This window comes from Fragaria vesca, unplaced genomic scaffold, assembly GCF_000184155.1.
Source record: "Fragaria vesca subsp. vesca unplaced genomic scaffold, FraVesHawaii_1.0 scf0513160_u, whole genome shotgun sequence".
NCBI classification, from domain to species: domain Eukaryota; kingdom Viridiplantae; phylum Streptophyta; class Magnoliopsida; order Rosales; family Rosaceae; genus Fragaria; species Fragaria vesca.
Window position 1 is genome coordinate 35,073 of NW_004443448.1, and position 26,536 is coordinate 61,608.

The 26,536-nt window shown below is 39.5% G+C and overlaps 3 protein-coding genes and 1 pseudogene across 4 annotated transcripts; 2 read left to right on the forward strand and 2 right to left on the reverse strand.

Moving 5' to 3' along the window:
- Positions 1-1,204: 1,204 nt before the first annotated feature.
- Positions 1,205-4,377, forward strand: LOC101302519 (inorganic phosphate transporter 2-1, chloroplastic-like). The gene is made up of 3 exons (XM_004309931.1): positions 1,205-2,027; positions 2,989-3,180; positions 3,408-4,377. Exons 1-3 carry the CDS (start codon positions 1,329-1,331, stop codon positions 4,224-4,226), a joined length of 1,710 nt encoding a protein of 569 aa, XP_004309979.1. The 5' UTR covers positions 1,205-1,328; the 3' UTR covers positions 4,227-4,377.
- A 521-nt stretch (positions 4,378-4,898) lies between these two features.
- LOC101307368 lies at positions 4,899-16,216 on the reverse strand (annotated as a pseudogene). The gene is made up of 18 exons (XR_185528.1): positions 15,836-16,216; positions 15,652-15,676; positions 15,064-15,408; positions 13,743-14,026; positions 13,460-13,663; positions 13,191-13,379; positions 12,774-12,840; positions 11,681-12,653; positions 11,543-11,599; positions 10,564-10,644; positions 10,389-10,440; positions 9,086-9,435; positions 8,408-8,579; positions 7,496-8,305; positions 6,988-7,234; positions 6,324-6,730; positions 5,673-6,206; positions 4,899-5,201 (listed from the first exon to the last, which is right to left on the reverse strand). The product of XR_185528.1 is annotated as an uncharacterized LOC101307368 (transcript).
- A 340-nt stretch (positions 16,217-16,556) lies between these two features.
- LOC101302805 (ABC transporter B family member 26, chloroplastic-like) lies at positions 16,557-21,763 on the reverse strand. The gene is made up of 18 exons (XM_004309932.1): positions 21,241-21,763; positions 21,024-21,151; positions 20,787-20,829; positions 20,464-20,508; positions 20,212-20,334; positions 20,020-20,123; positions 19,557-19,611; positions 19,381-19,451; positions 19,132-19,234; positions 18,740-18,950; positions 18,497-18,570; positions 18,040-18,096; positions 17,873-17,947; positions 17,658-17,732; positions 17,305-17,586; positions 17,150-17,214; positions 17,015-17,075; positions 16,557-16,874 (listed from the first exon to the last, which is right to left on the reverse strand). The coding sequence occupies exons 1-18, from the start codon at positions 21,706-21,708 to the stop codon at positions 16,794-16,796; spliced, it is 2,121 nt and encodes a 706-aa protein (XP_004309980.1). The 5' UTR covers positions 21,709-21,763; the 3' UTR covers positions 16,557-16,793.
- A 1,168-nt stretch (positions 21,764-22,931) lies between these two features.
- On the forward strand, positions 22,932-25,161 carry LOC101303085. The gene is made up of 4 exons (XM_004309933.1): positions 22,932-23,478; positions 23,762-23,914; positions 24,009-24,214; positions 24,839-25,161. Exons 1-4 carry the CDS (start codon positions 22,972-22,974, stop codon positions 25,044-25,046), a joined length of 1,074 nt encoding a protein of 357 aa, XP_004309981.1. The 5' UTR covers positions 22,932-22,971; the 3' UTR covers positions 25,047-25,161.
- The last annotated feature ends 1,375 nt before the right edge of the window (positions 25,162-26,536 follow it).

A 26,536-nucleotide genomic window follows, 5' to 3' on the forward strand; every position in this document is an offset into this window, starting at 1 on the left:
GTCAATTTGGAATTTTTGTCGAATGCATTTTCATTGTTGAGAAGGTTGATTTGGAAAGTGCACACATACAATAATGCAAGTATAAAATAAGATAAGCCCATTACTGTTTGTCAGTATCCTCACATTGTAGACCAGAACTGGTTCTCTATCCACACTCGCTACCGTCAGAACTCGGTGACGAGTCTTCTCCGGCGGTTAGAAGATATGAGCTTTTTTGGGCTGCTAGGCTTTAGGTTTGTTTGATATTTTTGTTGTTATGCATGCCAAAAGACAAAAAGACACACAAACAAAATCATGGCAGGTTTAGAAACAAATCACTCAAAGTCATATTCAAAAAGTTTCAAGATATGAGTAGAACATAAACTAAATAAAACAAATATAATACATAAATACGGACAGTCTTGCGCGACGTTTTGATGCAGGATACAATATGGATCATTTAGAACTTAAAATTAGATTACATAAATACAAATGCATGGAGATCTCCACATGTGAATGATTAAAATTATACTATGTACTTGCACATTTTGGTACGTCTTGATGATGCTACTGGGCCAACAAACGAAAAAACTGCTACATATGGTTGGTTCAATCGATCTCTAGTTTGAATGCAAAACCAAACCAAAATACGTATTCCCAGTTTGCTTTCCTCCTCAAGCATATACTGGACTTTTCAAACTGGGCTGATGCGCGCTTCTGTTCTCGTCCCTTCATGCTTTTGAAGCTCAGTTATTCCCTCAAAAGAGAAATTTCTTTCTGTTTGAGCCCTAGAGGTTTGTTTTGGTTAGAAGAAGAAGAGCCTAGCTTGGAGATTCTTTTGCCTCTAGTTTGTCCAAAGCTTAAATCCCCAGTATTTGTTCTACAGCATTAAATTTAACATCCTCCTTGCAAATAGACCAAAGTTGGACCCGACCCATCACTCTACCTAGCCTTTCCATATGGATAATGGTGTTAGATTCTTCTTCCTCAATTTTTTTTCTTCAAAATTTCATATATTTTTTCAGTATTGACCAGGGAAATACACGAGTGGTGATCACCACTGAGAAGTCTCTCTTGAAGTACAAGCACCACTCGTTCTAAATCGAACCAAAACAAGTAGCCAAATCCATTCCCCATCTCCCTTTCTTTCCACCAAAAAAAAGAAAAAAAAATTCATATATCCAATTCCAAAATGCACACTCCTCCTCCTTTGCTCTACCACCACCACCTACCATCTCCTCCCCTTCTTCTCCATATTCCATGGCCAAGAATCCACCTGAATAATCCCCTAGTGATTCTTCTTCACTCTGTCCCTGTTACTCACCCTAGCTCACTTTCTTCACCTAACCATGATTCCCTCTTACTGCTTATCATCTTCAAGAAACCAAGCATTGCTTCTCCACAGCTCTCATCTCTACCTCCCAAAACACAGACTTTGTGAATCCCAGTACTTTCCCAAAAAGGAAACAAACTTCCTCAAACCCAAGTCTTCTTTCTTCCCCATCTTGAGGCTAAATAACTCCAAACTTACACACCCTTTTGCCTTATCTTCATTCGCAGAAGGCGAAGAACACGAACAAAAAGAAGTTCAAGTGAATCAAGAAACCTCAAAAACCGATGATGACGAGCGTGGAATGGCTCAGGCCTTCCACATATCTTCCAGAACCGCCATGGCCATTTCCTTATGCATAGCATTTGCTGCCCTTTCTCTTCCCTACTTCATGAAGTCCTTAGGACAAGGCCTGCCCTTGAAGACCAAGCTGTTGTCTTACGCAACCCTACTGTTCGGGTTCTACATGGCTTGGAATATTGGAGCCAATGACGTGGCGAATGCCATGGGGACTTCGGTCGGCTCGGGGGCGTTGACTCTCCGGCAGGCCGTGGTGACCGCCGCGGTGTTGGAATTCTCGGGGGCGTTTCTGATGGGGACTCATGTGACGAGTACAATGCAGAAAGGGATTCTGGTGGCGAATGTGTTTCAGGGGAAAGATTCTCTGCTTTTTGCTGGCTTGCTTTCTTCTCTTGCTGCTGCTGGTACTTGGTTGCAGGTAATATATTGCTTCTTCCTTCCTCTGTTTTCTATTTAGCTCAGTTATCAAATTATCCCAGTAAATTTCGTTCTTGTTCTTCTTAGAAATTTCACGTCAGCATTAACATACTGAATTACCATTCTGCATGGAAATGCAAATTAACAGTACACAATGACATGTATAATTACAAGATTACTCAGTGGATCGGACATAGACACATAGTACATTTCTTAACAGTTTATACTAGGAAGAATGAGATTGTAGAAAGCTAGGAATGGATTAATTTTGTATGGATCATGAAGGATATGGATATATAGAATCTGGGAAAGATAAGTGGGTCCCCCGTGCTGATATCAGGAATATTGCTTTGGCCTAGTTGGCTAGGCACATCCGCATTGGCAGCAAGAAGCCAAGAAGTTGAGGAGAATATTTATTTCTCTTGTTAAATCTTTGAAGACATTGGATGTGAATTGTCCAGTAGTTTGGTTTTTCCAAAGTGGCATACATGAGTCAAACTAATCAACCAAAGGAAATAGCATATATAGAAATAGAAATTATTATATGTACAACGTGTATTTACACGACACAATCTTAACCGTTTATAACAATTCATATGTTTGACCATCATGTTTTTATATTATTTTCTCTAATCCTGACCATCAATGTATATATGTGAAGATACACATCGTATATTGAAGATGCTCTCATATAGAATAAGAATTTCCATATAATGAGTGATAGAAGTGAAGAACAAATGCCAAAGTGCCAAACTGTATCCAGTCTACAACCATTTTAGAACACTTGTTTCTAATATATGTGTGAGCAAATAGAATATTACTGAGAGAAAATCCTCGGGGGTTTTTTACTTTTTGATGCATTTTGAATGTATATCTCCGTAGAAGTATGCTTGCATCAATTTACATGTTGTTTCTTTGATTCTTGCTTTGCAATCCATGAATAATTGTTTTCTGCTAGTCAGGTTGCATCATACTATGGCTGGCCTGTGTCAACAACACACTGTATAGTAGGATCAATGGTTGGATTTGGATTGGTCTATGGTGGAGCAGGTGCCGTATTCTGGAGCTCACTGGCAAGAGTGATTTCTTCATGGGTTATCTCACCATTCATGGGAGCACTGGTCTCCTTCACCGTCTACAAATGCATCCGTAGGGTATGTTCTCCTTCCTTGGAGATGACAGTCTCAAATGGTCTACTGCCCTAAAATCATATTTCGTTATGCCGTTGGCTTATGATAACATAAACAACTTAACTTATTACCTGCTAATCAATGGTCCTTACAAGGAAAAATTCCACATGTAAGCTAAGAGTGAAAGACATTTTGTACTTCTAGATTCTTAGTTCGTACAACCCTTCTTACTTTTTCCAATGTGTTTTCAGTTTGTCTATAGTGCTCCAAATCCCGGACAAGCTGCAGCTGCGGCAGCACCGATTGCTGTGCTTGTGGGTGTAACTGCAATCTCATTTGCAGCGTTTCCCCTTGGATCAAGCTTGCCGTTGGCAGTGGCAAAGGCTCTAGGCTGTGGAGCTGCCGGTGCTCTACTTGTGTCCAGAGTTATTCAAGGGCAGCTCGGTGATCTCCTTCTCAAGTCGAAATCCTCATCGCACACAGAATCAACAGATGTCCACAAAGATATCGGGTTTCTCTCTGATATTGCAGGTCCAACTGGTACTCAGCTGAAAATAGTATACGGGGTGTTTGGATACATGCAGATACTCTCAGCCTGCTTCATGTCATTTGCTCATGGTGGCAATGACGTCTCCAATGCAATAGGTCCTTTGGCTGCTGCATTATCTATCCTGCAAGGTGGTGCTGCTGGAGCTGACATTGTTATTCCAACCGATGTTCTAGCGTGGGGAGGTTTTGGAATCGTAGCTGGTCTTACAATGTGGGGATATAGGGTTATAGCAACAATTGGGAAGAAGATCACAGAACTGACACCGACTAGAGGATTTGCAGCTGAGTTTGCTGCAGCCTCTGTGGTTCTGTTTGCGTCTAAGCTGGGACTACCCATCTCTGCAACTCATACTTTGGTGGGTGCAGTAATGGGGGTCGGATTTGCAAGGGGGCTTAACAGTGTTAGAGCAGAAACTGTGAGGGAAATTGTGCTTTCTTGGGCAGTGACAATTCCAGCTGGTGCTTTCTTTTCTGTTTTGTACACATGGATCTTGACCAAGCTGTTATCCTATGTTTTGTGAGTGTTGTAGTGATGAACTGATGATATAGAAGTGTTGAACAGCAGATGTACGTCTTTTATTGAAAAAAACATACATCTACTTCTTTTGAAATTGATCTGTAAAATCGATGATCCTTCTTAAATGTTCTCAAAGCCTTGATCTCTTTTTAGTATCTGTACTATGGCATTTCTAATCTAGCATTTAAACTATGAATCAGGGATGACATGACTGTTGATTAACAAATGCAGCTCAAGTGCAGATATAAAATGCAAACACCATATGAAGTATTCCAGTTATTAACAAGCTACCTATTACAAAAATTTGATTCAATTTCCCATTAAGTGTTTCTCATACATACATCTTTTCCTGCGCGCTCCGGCTGCACGTTCAATATCAGGAATGGTTCCCTATAGAAGTCAACATACTCGATCATTCTGTAATGCTTTAAGTTTATTCTCATGTTCTCGTTAGGTACTTGAGTCCTCTTTAGGTTTACAACCATGTTCTATGTCTCCTTACTTCATTACACTCTTTATCTATAAATTTGACAATTGAGGGCTGGTAAGCTATATATAAGGGCTAGCATGCTCAACATCCTCATACGCTAGATAACAAGAAGTTGTATATGGTGGGATTCTTTCATAAGTTTACGATTTTCTTCGTCGGTGAAGTTATATATGGAGGGATTCTTTCATAAGTTTACAATTTTCTTCGTCGGTCTCCTATTTCTAATGGTATAATGATTATCTACATTCTTCTGATGTTTGCTTATTGTATTAATCTCTATTACTAGCTAGATAGACATGATATTTTTGTGTGTTTTTAATGTAGGGACAATGCCAAATGCAAACACAATTTGGCTGCCAAAATATACACCAACACGCGAAACTCGTAACAAAAAGTTCCACGGAATACTAGAGATAGGGACAGATGTGTCTCTCTTTGCCGAAACGAGGGATTCGATAGCGGCGACTGTTGCGGTCGCAGTAAATGTTTCTGCATAAACAGGGAGATCAAAGGAGTTACCAACCATGGAACTCTAATATCAGATCAATTTATGATTCTATGAACAATGGTGATTAATCAGTTGATGATTGTGTTCTAAATAATTATCAAGTGACGTTCTAAATAATTTGATGATTATCAATTATAATCTAAGGAGGATGACCTACTACTCTTTCTCTCACACTGAGCCCATCTAGTGTCTCACATTACACACAGAATGTGGATTCCTTCTGGAAACACATAACCGGTTGGTCCATCGATCTCGTATTCTCGTTGTCCTTTTATTGATATCGTTAAAGAAACGTTTCAGATTTAGAAAATTATAGAGAGTTTCATCTCGCTCTCTATATTTAGAGAGCAAGATAGTTAAAATAAGCTGGAAATGGTATACGTATTATTATGTATAAATGTTTAGGTGCATTTCTCAGACTTTTCATCTGATATAGCAATTCAGTTACGTACCAGACTATCAAAGCCATATCAGAAAGTCATGGAGAGACTTCTTCTTGTACAGACGTGAGATTAGGCTCCCATCCGAACCCTTTACCTGATCTAACCTTTGGAAGGGGGAGGTACAAACGACTTCTTTCCTCTAATTCCCCTCCTGCGTGAAAATTTTGAACTCTTTTCTTCCCCTTACGAATCTGCAGTGATCTATCCACCCAGAATCATCTCTTCATCTTCTTCATCTTGTTCTTTGGCCTTCACCTTATTCTGTTGTTTACGCTCAACTTTCTGTACTGTTGTACATGTTATCATACTGTTATATAATACTTGTGACCAGGCAATAGGCTCCCCTCTGGCCTTAAAAAGGACTCCTGAGGCTTTTTGAAAACATCTGGGCGGGCAACACATTTCCCAGGATACTTGTCCATCAGCAGAGACGCCTGCATTCAGAAACAGTTCCTCTTGCCCACCTGCATGAACTATCCTCACAAGAAAACTTTTGGACTGTGTACTCACTGTACTGTAGTCCAACGATAAGGAAAGCAGGAGCTAGTTTGGCATCTCCTCTGGGCAGCTTGTTTGATGTGTTAACCAATGTGAAACTCTAATGAATATAATAAAGCAGCAACTAGGTCTCAGAATGTATTTACCAATTCACAGTTGTGCCTGACACATCCTTGTGCTAGTATCAAAGTCCCATAGGCCAGATAATACCTGTCTTTCTAGCTTCTTCAGCCTCCCACTGATCCAATTGTTATGGAGTACCAAACATCCCTGTTTCACACAGGCTGCTCTCACATTTTTTCTCTGCCAAAGGCCTAGATATGCCCCGTTTGGGAAGAGATCTCTATCCAAGAAATGGACAGTCAGGTTTGTTTCAGGTTCTAAGCATCTATTGTTACCCACACGATAGGAGCCCCCTTCTCCACATAGTGTGTCATAGAAGCTTGGCTGTTCAGATAGACCCGAACTTGCTGCATGTGCCACCACCTTCTTCATAGCAGCAATTGTTGCACTATCTGAACGGGCAAAGTAGAAGCCAGAGTTCAAGCGTCTAGGTAAGTTGATTGGTCCTGCATAGAAAAAAAAATACCAGAGGCGATCAGCACATTGGATTAATATACCAATGTGATGGCACATTGGTGATATCATAACTCATCCGTTCATCCAAACATGCTCTGCATATAAAAAATCAGAAAAAAGAAACCAAATTGATTTAAAACAATTTACACCTAAACAGTACAAAAATCTAATATACCAATTTCTTTTTCTCTTGATGTATAGTTGTGTACCACTGAGAAAGAAGAAGGATTATGAATACAAAAAGCACCTGTTTTGTTGAATTCATCCGACTGAGCTGCAAGAACAGCAGGACCAAAAGACGAGAGCAATGCCAATGGATTTTCAAACCAATATACATCCACATCACTAAGCAGTACACTGTAACCCATCTTCAGTATCTTTAGAACCATTCTGGACTTCACTTTGGTCACCTTCTGAAAACATTTTGTTCCGAAGTGGCAATCATTGAAGCTTATCTCACTCGGAGCAACTGGATCCCGGAACACAGGCAGGCCCTAACAGTTGAGAAAATAGATAGTCAAATAATGTACCACATTTGGTGATTTGGAGATCACTCTACAAGATAGACGAGCTTCACTTTTTAAATAGAAACTCTTTATTTTCACATCTGCTATCCAAGTTTCACTCTCCTTTGAATCATATGCATGTAAATGATGAACTGCTGATAGTGCTTCCAGTAGAAGTGGACATATTCAACATAAACATGAAGATAACTAATAACTAAACAAAGAAATAATCAAGTTTAAGTAAACTACCATCAAGACAGAGAATTCGTAGATCTCCTGGTCGAGGGCACAAATGATAAAATTTGTGATCTGTAGGTGGCGCATTCGACACACCCAGCTCATTAGCATGTCCTTGTAACTATATCCAGCAGCAGCAAGCACAATTGTCTTATTTTTGTCTGCGTTTAATTCTAGAAGTGTCTCCAAAGAAAATGGATAGTCAAATGGTTCTGAACTCGTTGTGGGAACCATGGGAGTGCAATCTAATAAATGGCCTTGTGATTTGACACCCTCAACCAAAGCCAAACTTTTCTTCTTCCACCGGGAACCCAAGCCAGCACGTCGATATGCAGATGAACAAATGTTTCCGGTTTTGTTAACAAAACTATATTGGCCATCACATTTCAAAAGTTTAACTAGGCTAGAGTAATTAGTTTCATGATGAGACAATGACCCATATAATGCACCAAGATGAAAGTTTCCGGCATATTCCCAGTTTCTTCTTTCAAAAATGGAAGCATTGGAAGCTCCAACAGTCCAGTTATTCAGATGCCCCTCACCAATCAAATATAAGCTTGAGATTGTCCAACTGGCATCAAACACAAACCTGAGCTCCGATGACAAGGCCTCATTAGTGACCCAACTATTGTGCACCCCCCTACCATACAAAAAAGGAGGAAGGACTCCAGAATATAGGGCAAGATCTCCACTATTCCATGCCATAAGCAGTTTCTGTTCACAGGGAGTTCGCTGCCAACTCTGACGGATTATCTCCTGCAACTGATGGAAGAGAGAACAGTATCAACAGAGTTATCTTGAAAGGACCATTAAAATTTCAGTCTACAATATGCTGTTTCATACCTTATGTGTTCTGATCGATTTGCCATCCTTCCTTTGCCAATGCTTTCCATCCTCATCCAAGTAGAATGGGAAGTAGGACACATTTTGTGATGAAGCAACTAGAAGCCAATCATCATCAAGATTGTAAGCATAATTCAGGGTGGAAATGAAGTCAGGTAAAACAATTGTTTCTGGATCAACCAGAACAGATATGTCTGGTGAAAAAGACCATGTTCTTGCCATCATCGAATGAAAAAATGGGGTACCGAGGAACCTAGACCCACATAGACATGTATCAGATGGCAATAAATATATGACATTTTAGCTCTAAGCCTCTTATACTACTCGAAGATTTCCATGACCCTGAGGCCTGAGATAGTCCTCAAAAAGACAAAAACCATCTAATGGAAGGTACGACTGATCTGAAGAAAAACCAAATCCTATGTTCAATAGCTATTAACATTGCTCAATTTAATCAATTCCGGAACACTCCCTATCAACAAATGCCCAATAACACAATGCATCTCCATTTCCTTTGTATTTCAGAAAAGCCTCAAGTACTGGAACAAAGCATACAGAAACCTTTCAGTTTACCAGTTTGTTTTAATCAACCAAGCTCTATAGAAAAACATGCGTTCAACTAAATGCATTGCTTTCTACTTAGGTCATTAGCAGATTGTTCTCTAATCAACTATGCTCTAGATAAAATTTTATATGCTCAACAAAATTCATTGCATTCAACTAAAGTTATGAACAAGAAACACAAAGTGAATGGCTTACGTGAAATCAATGCTGCGATCCACCACAACCCGAGAACCAAGCCCTCCGGCGAAAGAAACAACAGAAGGGTCTTTGCTGAACAGCACAACTCTAATCTCCGGTGACAAAGCTAGCCATGAACGAAGAGCCAAACTCTGCCTAACCCCAACAGAACCACTAAACGGCCTCGGCGCCGAGAATATAATAATTCTCGGCGGCTCTGAAACGCCGGCAACTCGTTGACTGGAAGTTGACCTCGTGATCTGATCCTTGAGGGAAGGTAGCCTCTGAGTGGCATAGAAGGAGAAACCAATCAACGCAAACCCACATAGCCAAACTGACCATAAACCCGAGACTCCTCCTCGAAATGCCTGTAACAACATAAAGAAATTTAGCTTCTTGTTCATGTGTTAAAAACAAGAGTAAGCAAGCAAACAAAATCGAAAATGTAAGAAGCAGAAGTGGACCTTCTTCATTGTACTTGTTAAAGAACAATGAACATAATGGTGGGTTTGTTTTGTTTATATATGAACTGAGCTTGGTTTGGTAGCATTTGGATTTGAGAAGAGAGAGAATGTAAAGAATGGAACTTTAACTGAAGAAGAAGAAGAAGAGTTGCAGGAGTAACGAACACACCAGCTTTGCTCTAACCAAAGACAGCGGCCGTCACAGCGGGGATTCATGTGAGGTTTTGTCTTCTTCTACACGTCAAATTCCATTTCCAAAAACTTCACCGACCTTATTCCACATTCTACGAGCTCAAGGTCAACGAAACCATGCGCTGCTACTTACGACGCCGTTTTCACTTTGAAATCCGAATACCATATAATATTCTAATCATCTTTGTGTGTATTTTTCAATCCTTGTTCGTTAATCTTCCATTGTATAGAAATAAACTAAAGTACTAAACAGACTTTTATAACATCATTTTCGGGATCCATAACTACGAAGTGTAATACCCATTTGCACAAAACACTATTAGAACGACCTTAAGAGCAGTAAACACGAAATTGTATCGATCAAAACACAACAGCTCATATGGATCGTGATGCTACAAAACTGTATCGAGTACTTCCCACGGAGATCATAAGCCGCACATGGAAAACCTGCCTCTTAAGGGTGTGTATGCTATATCTCGGAGACTGATTGGATCCACTCAACAAATACACCTACATCGTATTCAGATGTATGGCATTCAACAGCAGTAGCTGTGTATAGTGCACCAGATTTCTGTGTGGAACTCATGCCAATGCTTATCGAGGCTTGAAAGCCTTCTGAACATAACTCTGGAACTTGACTCGTAGGATCTGACCTCCAATCATCTGTGTCGCCGCACAGGTGATCTGGACCTTGACCCTTTCCCCCTGCATTTAAATTAGCATAGTTAAGATGGATAAATTAACAGATGAATATGCAGAAGCCCGGATAGTTTCACCTGAGTCGCTCAGTGATTGGTGTTTATGTCTCAAATACATTAACACAACAAAGATTTTTGGGCAGCATACCTGTTGCTATCAAGAGAAGAGTAGGGAGAATGCCTGCGCTGAGAATGCTTGCTATGTGGAGACCGCGAAAGTTGTCTAGAGAAAACACCCATGATACTAATACAGTGAGTTTGACATACATGGTTTCAGAAGAGAAATGCTAAGCCTTGTGCAGAGTCATACTTGATCGAAGTAGAGGGCCCATCAGTATATATTATTATCTGATGACTATGTAAAGACTAAAAGAACGCAAGGGACTTGGAAGACCATAGATTTAAACTTTTCGCTAATATGTTTAACTGAACTAGACAGAAAACAAGTCCCAAACTGTGAATCCCACATAGAAAGCATACAACACCGAGACACCACCCTTCTTTTCAACATCTATATAATTTCCATTCTTTTATCCATATAGGCAAACCACAACATCGAGACATTGGTTACATTTATAAAAGAAAGTAAACACTACATATATCGTTAGTACATGTTTTAGTTAAATCACTTAGCTATCATGCAGAAGTAGTCCGGAACCACGGCACTGGAAATACAACTTAAACTTCAAGAGAACAGAATGCTGAAGAATGTACAGCATTCAAGACAAAAGAAGGGAAAAGATCACTAGAATCTAAGAAGAACATAAAAGTATATCCTGATTTATGGCATGGCACAAAGAATAAGATACCAACAAAGTATGGTCGATCTTACACAGCAATCACATTGAAACCAGAAAAAAATCCAACGAATCACATTCACTAATCCCGTAGGCTACTAATGACATTTTTAGCTATGCATTATTGTTTTGATTTAATAAGAAATTTCTTCACTACCTAGTTGATACCTAATTAGTATTACTTGAACACAATGGTCTGAATTTACCAAAAAGAGAATTATAATAATAGAACAACTAGCTGAGCTTAAGGGTCCAATGAAACACATAAGATATGGGTACAGGATCAATAAATGTTTGAACACGCATACATCTAATAAACAGTACCTTCTCCTAGATCTGACGGGTGAAGGTGATGAGTGACGTCTCCTTGAATGTAGCTTCCTGCAGCACATAAATATATATGAAAACTATATAACATCAGTAGAACAGACAATGAAATAGTAAGAAGGCAAAATGATGAACCTTTTAGAATCCTCAGAAGATTCATTACTTGAATGATTGGCATGATTAACGGTGTTGTCCTTGCTGTCAATGGAAGAGGAGTGCCTTCTCTTGTGCCTGCTTGAGTCAGTAGAATATTTATGTCTTGATCTATCATCCTCCTTATTATCTGTTCGTTCTCTTTTTCTGCTCACATCTGCTTTAGAACTATCTCTATGGAGTCTATCTGTTTCTCTTTTGTCCTCCAGGACATCAGCATGGGATGACCTTTTTCTTGAATCAGATTCCTTTGATTTATCTCCAGACATAACATTTTGGTCTTTGAACCTTTCTTTTGAACCATTGCGATCATCAGTCCTTTCCTTTCTCAAAGGCCTCTCATCATGCCTCCTACAATTCTCATCACCTTTCTCGTCTGTCCTAATCTTACCACTTTCTATCTCCTTATTTTCTTTCAAAGAACTCCTTTTACTATCATGTCGATCATGCTTATCTGGTTTCATCCTGGACTCCCTACTTTGTGGGTCATCTTTTGCTATCTTTTTGACATTAACATTTTCCATGGGCAGTTCAGGTTCAACATTACTTACCCCACTCTTGTTTTTATTATAACTAGTATCACTCTTGCTCAGATCATTCGGCAAACTTGTTCGACTTCTCCTATGCTCTTCAAGCTCTACTGGAGAATTGCCATTTGTAGTGGCATCATGCGACTCATGAGGGTTTCTGACAGTAAACTGATCTTTCCCAGATTTTGGGTCACCAGAACTCGGAATTTCACCACCTCCATCATCGTCGTCGTCATCATCAGTAGCATAATTTGCAAGACCCAATATATCGCCAGGTGTACTGGAGCTAGATTTTTCACTGACATCTTCAGTCTCAGAATCCCCACTCTTGGCGGGAATTACAAGCTTCGCAGAAGCCTTGCCAGCTGAAACTACTGTGGAAGATGGCAACACCTTATGGTTTGATGGGAGTCTGCCCTGTCCAACTGTAGACAATGACATTATAAAGTATTACTATTATTATTATAATTATGTTGTTTTCTGTTGTTATGGAAATCCGAGAAAACAAGTCATTTTAAGATAGTTATATACAGTGCTACAATTACCTTCAGATGTTAGATCATCTTCACTAAGAACTTTTGTAGCAATTTCATCAAAGAGCTCATCAGTAACCTGTCACAGAGAAATAATAATAATTAATGACTATAGTATGAGTAAGTTAAAAAAAGCTGTATATAACTTTCTAAGAAGCACAACCGTTGAGAGAACTTCAGTTAGGATACGCTTTATTTCCTTGTTAATTGCTGCAGTCCGAGCTGCCTCCACCTCATCCTACAAAACAAAAATTATATGGCATGTCAATTCTTAGTGATGAAATGGAGTACGCACAAGCAGCTATTAGCAAGAACTGAATAGATGGAGCAAATTGACCGGAGTTCATTGTTCATCATAGACTAATTCACTAGGGGGAAAGGAGAAGCTTCAAATTCAAAATGAAACATCTTCAGGTGAGCGAATAAAACCTCATCATCCTCTTCTTCAGTTGATCTAGAAGAATCAATGCTTTTGCTATCGGCTTGATCACCCTTCCCAAAAGATCTGTCAACACCTTCATCCTCAACAGACTGCGTTTCCTCCTTGAGATGGTCCATGGTCGAACTTGTGATGCTTACTTTCTTAATTTCTTCTCTAAGCCAATTAGGCACTGAAGCCTAGCATAAATTTCAGGAAAATAGAGTTGGAAACCGTTATGCCAATCATCATTCATATTGAAGGAACATCAAAATATTACCTTCTTTGGGCGCTCAGAAATCATAGAAACTCCATATGCATCACCAGGGAAGGCCACAGTAGGATGACCAGCAGTTCCTGCAGTGAGAGCAAAGGGAGGACCAGTGGTTGGAATTGTTGGCTGGAGGCTCAATCCAGGAAAACTACCAAATGAATGTGGAGCATTTCCAGGGACCGGAGAGGGTATTGACATAGAAGGATCATGCTACATTATGAAACAATGACATCAGATTCATATCAAGGCCTTAGAACGAAAGTGAGATTTATGAAACTAAAAGTCGTACCTGTGGTCCTGATGGTAGAACTGGAAGAGTAGGAGGATACACCACACCAGGTGCAACAGAAACAGTCCAAGAATTCATGGAAGGAACTGCCGTAGCAGGGTCCACACCTCGTATACTTCCAACTGAATCATGATAAGGATAGCTGGATGCGTGAGCGCCATGATCAGAAGAAAACCCAGATGCAAATTCTAAAGGCTGGTCAGCAGGATTGGTTGCTGGATCTGCAGAATGACTGCCATATCCGAACGGTATTGCTTGTTGCATATGAGGTTGTCCTTCCTGACCTGAGGAATTTGGCATAGGTAACAAGTTGTAAGAGTGCTCATTCACTTCTGCAGAACCGTCATGGCCTGCCATTCAAAAATGAAGTCAAGCAGCAAACCACAATACTAAATCAGAAGGGAAACCCTCGGGAGCAACAAAGGTCCCCATTTGCTACAGGGTATCCAATCTTTCAGGCTTTCAGCTTATGGGAGGAGCTTGTTTGCATGAATGTTTGTAATAAGATATATAGACCATACGAAAATAATGTGTAACTGTGAGTATAGGCATAACCATCCACTAAAAACTTTTTCCACTACAGACTACCAGAACTAGAAGTTAAAAGATCTTCTCCACCTAATCTCAGCAGAAGCTGATCAAGCCATCAAGGTGCCATAAATATTACAACAAAAAAACATCACAGAAAACTCATTTCAAAATTTTCTTGCATCCAACTGAGAGCATCTGTATAAAGACGTAGTCTTGCTTATTATAATGCCTTTTTAGTGGAGATGATCACGGCACTCAATCAAATGGAGGACGAATTCTTGATGAACTTCATAAGAACGCTTGATCTTAATAATTTGAGGAAAAAAAAAAGCTCAACTCAACAATATAAAATATATGCAGTCGTAATTGTGCCTTCACTCATTTGAGTACTGTAACCTCCTTTGCACTTTACATCAACTGTATCATATAATAACATATACACTATACAAAAACAAAATATACATTTACTATGTATTTGAAATGAATCAACTATAGTTACTAGTATATAGAACTATAAAAGGAACTCCGCATCCACTGAGAATAAATAACCAGTGAAGAACACAGATATTTCACAAAGAAAAAGTTACTATTAACTGCCTAATACTATCCAAAATAAACCGTCAAATTATAAGAGAAGCAACCTCCAGTTATAATTTAAAGATACTCCAAAAGGACTATTTGGTATGAGTGATAAAAATCCAGAACGTAGAATTCAAGAAAAATTGAGTTCCATAGCAGCATATAGAACACAAGGTTCACATGCAAAACAAATATGTCATGTGAAAATTACCTGGAACAGAAGAATAACTAGAAGGTACCTCCTGCTGATGAACAGATGGAATTGCAGATCTGACAGTATGATGTCCATATGGAGATGGTTCAGAGCCGATAAAGTTCGTGTCCTGAGGATGCATTCCCGGTGGGCGGTGAGTTGGTGTCCCTGAAACCAGAACCTGTTGATAACTAGATGCAGATAGAGACTGGAGCTGATTTTGAGGATACTGCTCATGATAATGAGTTTGTTCTTCTGGTCTGCCAGCTGGAGTAAACTGTGGTTGCTGATCCTGGTTCTCCATTGCCGTCCTAGCTGCCCATGCCCTAGCCTTGGCTGCCCAATCTTGTTCATTGTTATGCACTACGATTATAAAACAACGAAATTTAATCCCACGCAATTATCCACAGAGCAAAAATCAATTCCCAGCAACAATTTCACACACAAAAGCTACAACAGCTAAATACCAAACCTAAGACCTTGCAATATTACATACAATTTCATCGAAAACTACTACGAGTACTACAAAATGTAATGTGAAACATCTCAATATGAAATCAGCAGGTCATAGATGAAATATAGAGAACTCACTAGGGTAATCCCAACCTTGCCGACTCTGAGCTCCCCAGTCCTACAAACATTTGTGTTTAAAATGTTAATACAATCATCAAATTTCGATTTAACTTGTTCTCAAAACCAAGACTAACAATCAGTCTCATAAAAAATCCACAGATAAACACGAAACTCAAATCTTAAGCATCAAAGCCGGAATGCAGAAGCATACACATACCTGATTGAGCTGCTGAGGATGATAAGACTGAGGAGGGGGAGGAGGAGGAGGAGGAGGTCCGTGAGGGCGAGATTGAGGATGGTAATAAGGCGGTGGAGGAGCGTAAGAGCCCGGCGGGGGAGGTAGGTGTTCGGCGTGAGGTGGCGGGCCCCACTGCTGCTGCTGCGGTGGAGGAGGCGACGGGGACTGTAATGAGTGGTACTGGTACTGGTTCTGGTTCGGGTTCGAGTACCACGCGCCCTGCTGAGGGAGTGGTGGTCTTGGCGGAGGCGGTGGTTGTTGTTGCTGCTGGTAGTGGTAGGGATCCGACGTGGCCGGTGGTGGTGGTGGTGGCGGTGGTGGCCTCATGTACTGCTGCTGGTGCGGTCTGTAAGAATCCATGCTCGATTTTTGCCCTTCTTTCTGTTCTAATTTCGTTTCGTATGTTATAGTCTGACGGGGTACATTTTTGGGCCAAAATAAAAGCCCATATATTCAGTCCATAGCCCAATCAGATGCCAACATTTGGATAAAATGATCTCAAATTTTTATTTTATATTTTATCTGTGCTTTTTACTTGATTCTACATTTCCAGAGTCTACAGAAATTCGATAACTATGTTAATAGTGTTGTACAAGCATGTTTCCTAAGAACGACATTTTTTGCCATTTTGCTCCATCAAGGTTTAGGCCAATTTGTACATCTGAGCTTTCTAAAATTACACTTCAGACGATCCAAAATTGGGAGAACGATGCCGCAGATTCTGTCCAAAGCAGCATGACATTAGTATGTAGATGGAGATGGAGAAGGCATGATTGGCATCAATATAACACCTTCAACGCTGTTGTAGAACTTCCTTCGCAGTTGTACCTGCTGTGAGTTTTTACTTTTCGAATTATGTGTTGGTTGTAAGAAAGTTGCTTGGACCTCCAGAGTCCATACCGCATTCATCAGAAATTGAGAAACCAAAAGTGAAAGATCATGACACTGCATCAGCTTGTCTTCTAGTTAGTCGGGCATAGAGGCCGTCCTTAACGAGCAGCTCACTGTGACTGCCAGTCTGTGCAACAGAAAAGATATATCAAGAGATGCGGAGGGGGGATGTGGGGATTGTTCAGAATTTCTTTTTACAAAAATAAATGGAACAAAACAAAAGCAAATTATGATGGACAGTACTTGAAGTATAGACCAAGTACTAACCTCAACAATTCTACCACTATCCATGACCACTATCCTGTCAGCAGCTTGTATGGTAGAAAGCCTGTACAGAGTGAGGAAGCTGACATTCAGTATCAGCATAAGAGAATCAGAAGGCGGATTATTAAAGAAACCTACCTGTGCGCAATTATTATGACACTTCTTCTAGTTGTCTTGTCTCTTCTGACAGAACGAAGAACACCCTGGAGACAATGAGGAATGGTACATCAAACTTAATCATTTAAACCTTTGGAGTATTGGGATGTGGGGAGCTCATTGCCAGAAGTGCTTACCCTGATATTGTGTTCACTCTCTGCATCCAGCGCACTAGTTGCTTCATCAAGGATCAAGATGGTTGGATCCCTAAGAATGGCCCTAGCAATGGCAATTCTTTGCTTTTGCCCCCCACTGAGTAAATCATCATCAACAATTGTTTGATAACCATTGGGGAGTGATGAAATGAAATCATGTGCATATGCCTGCTTGGCAGCCCATTCAACATCCTCCTGCCCTATATTTCTGTTGCATCCATATCTAATGTTTGAACTAATGTCTGTGTGGAACAGTTTGGGTTCCTGTTTACATGCAACCGTAAGACAAAAAGGACTTAACCTGCTAATTTTCACAATGGAAGTAAAATAAGAACCTGTCCAACAAATCCAATTCTTTCCCTCCACCACATGATGTCCAACTCTTGTAGAGGACAGCCATCAATCAAAATCTGAAATCAAAAGCGATAATGAGGGGATATTGCATTAACAAAAAGAGATAAATCTAAGACCAACACCACCAATATCATAAAACCTTCTGATTCTCTTTAGTTTCTTTGGTTACTGCTGATTGAAGCTAAAAATGATTTACCTGACCATTTGTTGGCTCATAGAGACGGAGCAAAAGATTCACGAGTGTGCTCTTTCCACTACCACTAAGGCCAACCTATAAGATTAGAGGATGCAGAGTTAAGTGCTTAACTTTACAAGGAATAGTAAGAAAACAATAAAAGAGCATCAGCAACTGACAACACTTACAATAGCAACCACTTCATTAGGTTTCACGGACAAGCTGATATTTTGCAGTACAGGTACCTGCTCAAATTCCTTTTTCCATTAGCATTATTGATTGTGTAACCAAACAAGAATCATATAATCAATTTCATATTCAGCTAGGATAATCAAACCAAACAGTGAAAAATAAAGATTGTCAAATATAGTACTGTACAATCTAGATAAACTTATAATGTGATCTCTATAGTTTTACAACTACAGACACAGAAAAATAAAATCTAACAAGTCGCAGTAGAAATACTGTAGATTAAAGATGCTATTGATATGTAGACAAAATAGGAGATAAATACTTCTTGGGCAGTGTATGCTCAGCTGGGAAATAAGGAATTTTATGAACATTTTGTCTAGTTTAACACTATGACTGCTCCGAAGTGGTAAACCATGGGGGTAATCAGATCATATATTTTAATATGGAACTAACCGTTGGCCTTGATGGATAATAGAAAGAAGTGTTTACAAACTCAACATTTCCAACCAGATTTTGCAACTTTGATCCTGCGACAGAACATAGATAATCCAATGAATTAATACAAGAAGAATAGTAGAACAACTTCCAAGTACATTAATACTGAAATACATGAAGAAAAAAAAACAATAGAATGCCCCAGAAATATGAAATGTAGCATGAAGCAAACAGTTCAATTGAAGTTCATAAGTTTCTTGCCTTTTGATATAAATTGGTCACTGGGCATGAGATCCATTAATTGGAAGACTTTTTCACTTGCCCCAACAGATTGCATCAGATTGGATAAATTGTCACCCACCCACCATGTTGCATAAATTAACCACTCACTATACAATATAAACTTCGTTAGTTTCTCCGCTGTAATATGACCAGATAGAATAGACATCCCTCCAAGCAGCACGGCAATGACCTACAAATCATTTGTGCAAATAGAAAGAAAGATATCAACAACAAGAAGGTAGGATCAATAAAACAAAATAATAACATTCTATATTTTAACTGAACTGTAATTCCTTTTTTGATCATGAACACAAAATCACTATCTTGATTACTAAAATCATATCAGTTCAAAACCACTGGAAAATATGGACCTGGGTTGAGTGGTAAAGAGCATTGAAGCTCAAGTTCCAAAAACCATATGCAGCACTTTGTCGTATGCTTATATCAGCTAATTTATCTAACCACAGTTTGTACCTATAGATCACATAGAAAAATACCCCGTTAACCACTAATCAAATACATACATATATTATTTTCATGGTTGCCTATGCCAAAATTAATTACATACATTGACACAACAATTTAAGAAGCAATAAAAATGATTGATTTGGCATTCTTACCTTCCAAGTTCTTGTTTTTCTGTTCCATAAACACGGACAGTTCTCACCAAAGAGAATGTCTCTTGTGCAACCTATAAAAGATGAAGAAAATTGTGAACATTTAAAATGTTGCGATCAAAATCTTCAACAACAAAAAAAAAGAAAAAAAAGAAGAGCTAAATTATTACTTATTCTACCTCATTGGCAGAAGCAGTAAACTCCTGAGTTAGTTTTGCTGCCTTCTTCTGGTACCTAAAAGAAGGGAAAAGGTTTAAGCCTCAACATTCTCAACAATACAGTAAGAAGATAGAACAGCAGGCCTTAAGAGCAACAAAATTGTGCAAGACATTATGTGAATTTTCTGCATTTAAGTATCATTATCTTCTAGAAGTTGTAGGCTAACTTCTTGTTCTGAAACCTCAACACCAAAAGACCATTATTTCCCCGTTTTCTGTATAGCAAGTGACATCAACTTGCAACTGCATATTTGCCTTCAAGAGAATACTGTTCTCGAATGTCATCCATTCTTTTCTTACTAGACATCCACTTCATAGACTCATATTAAGTTATTAACCATTAAATTGAAAGGTGACATCATTTTGGCATGGCAATTCAGCATATATAGGAAGGATAACTGATAAAGCATTAAAATGGTCTTACCGGCCATAAACCAGCATAATTGCTGCTAGAGTAGAACATATCACCAATACAGATAAACCAAGGGGACGTGATAAAACTAACAAGTAGATCATTGCACCTACTCCCTGGAAAAGAACAAACAAAATTGGAAACTAACTCACTGAATGATTAGGCAAACTCAGAATAGATGGATAACTTAAGCAGTGTATTAACCTGAAGAACATTCCGCATTATGAAATTCAGATCATTTCCAATAACTCTTGATACTTGCTGACAATCTGCCCCAAGCCTACTTGTCAAATCACCAACTGTTTCAGTGTCAAAAAAGAAAATATCCTACAATGGAAATACTGCACAATAAGTCATACGATACCAACCTATCTAGATAGCTATAACTTCACAGAAAAAAGCAAATGATATCAAATTACTCATTTAAAATACACAAAAATGTAAGTTACTCAGAACCTGAACAAGAAGTGAAGAGTATAGTGTTTCCCTCATGCGCTTGACCTGAAAGTAACATCAAAGGATTCACCGAGCAATAAAGAAAATAAAATATAAATAAACAAGAAAATATAAATATAAATAAACAATAAAACAAGACTAATAGGGGTATCTATTAACGAATAATGATGTCATATTGAAGCTTGTATTCTCGAATTTCAATTGCATAAGTTGAACCAATTATGAGAGTACTAAAGTCATTGGTGAGTCTTTATACTTCAACCAAGTTATTTCAATTTTATTCGCATAGAAAAAAGATGAAAAATCATGGATGAGAAGCTCACAAGAATCATATTCGCAATGCCAAAACAGCATCCTCGCAAACCACTGAAGTGCAAAAACAGAGTATTAGGTCAGCATTGTATCAAATCAATAATCCATCCAGATGGCGCATATTTCAAAAATATCCAAGTAAAATGCTTCATTCATAACATGCAAAGAATTCATCAAAGAAAAATTTAAGAGCTACTTGAAATGCAGCTTGAAAAAAGAAGGGGACTTAGTCCATACAAGATTTTGACCTGCAAATTCCAGAAACAACACAGAGAGTCACCAGCAGCTTCACATTGTGCCGGAACACGGCCACTTCGCCGCTCTGCGCCGAGAATATTGACGCCGTCAAGTAATGCGGTATCGATATCTCCGATAGCTGAAACCACCATTCCACAAACAACTCTCAGTAAAAACCAATTACCACAGAAATTAACTCTAAACTCTGAAATTAACAAAACCACGAACCGCGGCGACGATCAGGGCGGAAAAAGCGGCGAAGATAACCCAACGGTCCTGAGAAACCAGGCCCCACATCCGAGTAAGAGCGCGCGTCACAGTCACCGGCTCCGCGAAGATTCTAACGTCGGCGTCATCGGAGAAGCTCCACCAAGCACCGCCGGGGAGAATCGACCGGAGAAAACCGAACAGCCGCCGGAGCCGCTCGAACAACTCGACCTCGGTTTCTTCGGCGCCGTGGTCTTTCTTTGCATACTCCTCCGACGCATAGCCGTTGACGGAGGCCGATTTCAGCGGCGAGAATCGAGGGCGTCGGGGATTAGAGAAATGAAAGGAGAGAGAGACTCGGCGGTGGTTGGTTCTGGCGGTGGAGGTGAAATGGAGAAGCTTGTGGTGGTGTTTGGGGTGGAGGGAAGAGAGAAATGGAGGTTGGAGATTGCAGAGGGGCTGAGCCATAGTGGAAAGAGAGAGATGCATTGGATGAAGATTTGACTACGGCGTTTTTTGGAGGTGAAAATATTTGTGAAATAGTGAGGTGGTGTTTGTGTCGTGGAGACGAAGAAAAGATGTGGAGGTCGAGAGTGCACACAACAACTACCGGGTTGCGGGTACAACTGACTCGTTAGGGAAACCTCCAAAAGAGAGAGCATGAATTGGCGCGTGGTAGACCTTCCCTGTTACACGATGACTTCCACGCCGTCGTTTTCAGCTCCGATGGCTAAAAAAGTTCACATTTTTCCATTTCGGTATAATTTACTATTTTAAATATACGGAAAATAGTTTCAATAATACCTATTAGATTTCTTTTTTTTAAGGAATATAAATCTTATTAGTTGACATAACGAGAGCAACACAAAGTCGCAAACATAATTGAGATGACTTGCTTTCTCCATCTCGATCAAAAAGAAAATGTTGTGTGCTCATCAACATTCACTCAAAACTAGTGAATTTTGAATTGCATGATGGTGTAAAAATGATTGTAAACAGTGACGCACAAGCGGAGTCATAACTTAGAGTTTAATGAGGTACATATAGATATATCAAAATATAAAACAGTCTCCTTGTCTAATTAGAAACAAGATAAAAAAACTGTTGTTTGAGGAGAATTGAATTCTAATGTAAAGAAGCTCAACCATTGTACCAGCCATGTAATTGGTGATAGTGATCTTATGTAACTAAATTGCATTTGTAGATAAATATGAGTGAAGAGTATGTCATTCTATGTTTCTGAATGGCTCTGTAACTAATTGTAAAAATAAGAAATCAATCGTTTTGAATTTCTTATTGATTTCGTAAGCATTGAGCGACACATTACAAATTTAAATGCTAATTCATGTAGTCTTAACCCTAATCTTTATCTTTTTTCCAATATAAGTACTGTGTATATATTTTCTAAATTTGTTTTTAATAAAAATTATAAATGTGTCTTTTTATCAATATTACAAAATTTTCAATAATTTACCGCCGGTGGCGTGTTTTGTGTGACAAGTCTAAAGCAACTGTAGTCGCCGCACGGCTCTCGCCTGTGACGCGCCACGTTCACATCCTTGACAATAGGATTTGCCCTTTACCAGATTCAGAATCTACGCCCCAAAAATTTGAAAATTCAAGTAATTAACCTATAAATGAGGGATCTTTTAGTCATGAAAAATAATTAACGACGCCAATATCTCTGTCACAGTCTTTTCAGCGGGAATCTCATATCTCACATCTCTCTCTTCTTGACTCTTCCCGGCACCAATGGCCGTAGTTCTCGGAAACCTAGCTCTGTTACTAGACGTGACCTCGCCCCGGACCATATTACCGGACCGGAAAACTCGTCCGGTGGCTCTTGACACTTTACTGAACCTAAACCTCAGCCTGCCGATAAAGCGGGAGAGGGACCCGCATAATCACAGTCACTCATTTAACGGCTTCATCGGCGCCAAGGGGTTTGACTCGGACGGCGGCGAGACTCGGAGCCAGCGAGTGGTGGCTCGGGGGAAGGCGAATTCGAAGGTGAACGGGGTGGACTTTGGGGAGGGGAACGGGAATGGATTTGGGGAAGGGGATGAGGAGGAGGAGCAGGCGGCGCCGTTGGATTGGGAGAAGGAAATGCGGCGGAGGGTGAAGGAGATCGAGGAGAGGAAGGAGCTGGAGAAGAAGGCTGAGGAGTTACAGAGCCGGATCGAGGAGGATTATGGAGGTGACGGTGGGGAAGAGACTGAGCAGGAGAAGCGGATGAGAGTTAGGAAAGAGCTAGAAAAGGTCAGTTACATCTCTCTCTGCTTATTAGATAGAATATTGTAGATACGATCTAATGAATAGATTGAGATGTTTGTATTTAATTTGAAAGTGGAAGCGATACCTAGCTTCTAGGTAGCTTAGTTGGGTCCAAAAGTGATTCAATGGTTTCGATCTGTAGCTTCTTCGTAACTGAATTTGGTAAGAGGAGGATTGATGAATAGATTATTGTTTTAGTTTTGCATTTCATGGTAGTTGTAAGCTTCTAATGGGGATTGTTGGTTGTTTTGTTATGGGATGAGAGCAGGTGGCTAAGGAGCAGGCTGAGCGGAGAGCCACCGCACAGTTAATGTTCGACTTGGGACAGAAGGCTTATGGGAGGGGGATGTATGGTCGAGCCATTGAGTTCCTAGAAGGTGCACTGACAATCATTCCGAGGCCAACGTTACTTGGTGGTGAGGTAGGTTACCGTGACTTTGAGGATCTCGTTTTGTTAATTGTGCAAAACGTGTTTGATCAGTGCTCTAATTGTAAGTGGTGTTATGGTTTAACAGATACAAATTTGGCTTGCTATGGCTTACGAGGCTAACAAGCGCCATGCCGATTGCATTGATCTTTATAAGCAATTGGAGAACAAGCACCCCAGTGTCAGCATACGACGCCAAGCTGCAGATCTTCGCTACATTTTGCAAGCACCAAAGATCAAGATTACCCGAGAAGAGATGGTAACCATACCACTCATTGGTTCTAGTTATGACAGGTATTGGTCCTTCACGTTCGACCATGTCATGATGTACTTTGCCTATGGTCCATCTTCTATTCTGTCATCAGTTTTTGTGTTTCATCTGTCCTGCATTAGAGCTATCCTTTTCTTGTATAGAGCTCCAATTGTCAGTCCATACTTAAAAAGCCATCATATTTTCAGTTCTTGTTTTCAAGTATCACATGTGTAATGGTTAATAATTGATCACTAGATCTTTGTTTAGAGAGTGATATTGATAATAAGAGACGAAAAATGAATCAGGATCCCTGTAGGATTGGTTATCTTGAAGTAGATCCCCTTAGTGCTCTTGATTATAATTGGACTCTGAATGTAATCGTGGTCTGACCTTTCCCTCCACATCCACTCTTCAATTGCTTGAATCTTCTTCATTTCCCAACAAACACTTCATTGCACAATTGGACAAGTCGATGACGTTGTTTCTATCTTTCTCTTAGTGTGTCTAGGAAGCAAGAGTTGGCGAAACTGTTAAGTAACAAACTAAAAAGAAACAATTAGATGTAATTGCCAATTTATAATTTGGTAGGTTTGGTTCATTTCTTGCAAGTCATTAGTTTGGTTGACTGATGAGGTTAGTTGATGCGTGATTACTGATTACTGCAGCTATGCTGGAACGTGGAGCGATAAATACAAGGACAAAGATCAGAGGAGCAGCGGGACAGTAACTAATCAAACTCCATCATCCAAAGACTATTTTGGGGACTTCATGGTATGGCGACCCCCAATTGGATTGGAGAAAAGCCAAGCTTTCTGGATAGCCTTGACATTATGGTTGGGTTTAGTTGGAGCTGCAGTCTTTCTTCAAAGCTGAACTAGACAAGCATTGTAATGGTATATGCGAGTAATTGATGTGTTTACCATGTTATTCATGTAATTATTTGTTGTTGATGTAATTAACACGCCAACACTCTGTATATTTCATGGTGAAAATATTGAATGTCTCAACTTCTTTTCTAGAGCTCTAGAAGTCCAGCAGATAAAAAGGATAACAAAAAACAAGAAAGACTAACAGTGAATATCGACGTTAAACGATATAGATGATGGCTTTGTGATTAACGGGAAACCATTTGCGCTACCCACTAAGAAATAAATTTGGACGAGTCATTTCTGATTCTAGTGTATAATTCACTTTCAAGATAGGTGATGATAGGTCAAGTACCATTTGATCTAGTGATATAAGTCTCTTCTCGTGAGTTCGAGTAGGTCTCATCATTTGGCCATTCAGCCTTAGCCAGCCCTACCCTATAAGGCCGAAGCCTTACCCTATAGGGCCGAAGCCCTACCCAGCCCTCCGTTAGGGCGAGCCGGCCCTAACTCTTTTCAATTGGGGTAGGGCAAGGGTTAAGCAAATGAAACCCGGCCCTACATTATGGCCCTACCCTATTGAGCCCTTTAGGGCCAAATCCGGCCCAACCCTAAAAGTCTGCTTTTTAAGCCCTAATAATTACTTATTTTCTATTGTTTTAATATGTTTCTTATTTTTTTTATACAATACAACTAATCTTGTAAGTTTTATTTCTTTAATTTGTATTTTTCTTTGTTAAATAACGATTGATTTTTGGTGATTTAAAGATATAGTTAATGAAATATATGAATATAACTACTTAGATTAATAATTATAGATGTCTTAAGTTAAATATAATGTATATGTATGTTAAATATGACTAAAAATAGGGTCTTGTATCACATATATCCCTTGAGGTAATATTTGAGGAAAAAAAAATTAAAACTCATGAATTTATGTCGTTAAACAAAATAACGTCATATTCGACCCTTTCGGCCCTATTTAAAGGGCCGAGTAGGGCCGGCCTTATTAGCCCTAGTAACCCTATTAACCCTAAGCCCTACCCGGCTCTATTAGCCTTAGCAAAATGGGCTTTAAGGACGGGCAATGACTTGCATATTTAAGCCCCGGCCCGACCCTACCCTAAACCCTAAAATTTAGGGTAGGGCCGGCCCTAGCCCGGTCCATGATGAGGCATAAGTTCGACTTACAATATTGTAGCAGATTAATTATGTATTTGATTAAAAAAAAAGTAATAATAGTATATAATATGTGTATGTTTTTGAGTTTGCTGAATAATATGCATAGTTGCATACCATTCTCATGATCGTATTTTAGTCTGGTGCATCCATCTCGCATGTTTGTTGATTAATAAAATTCTAGCCTAACCCGGTCATATAATCACGATCACCCTTCTACTTGAGGGGCACCCACTCAGCAACAATGTTTGTCACTCCGTCGGAGTCCCAACTCTCAAACAAACAATGTTTGCCAATCTTAAATAATCAAATAAATTT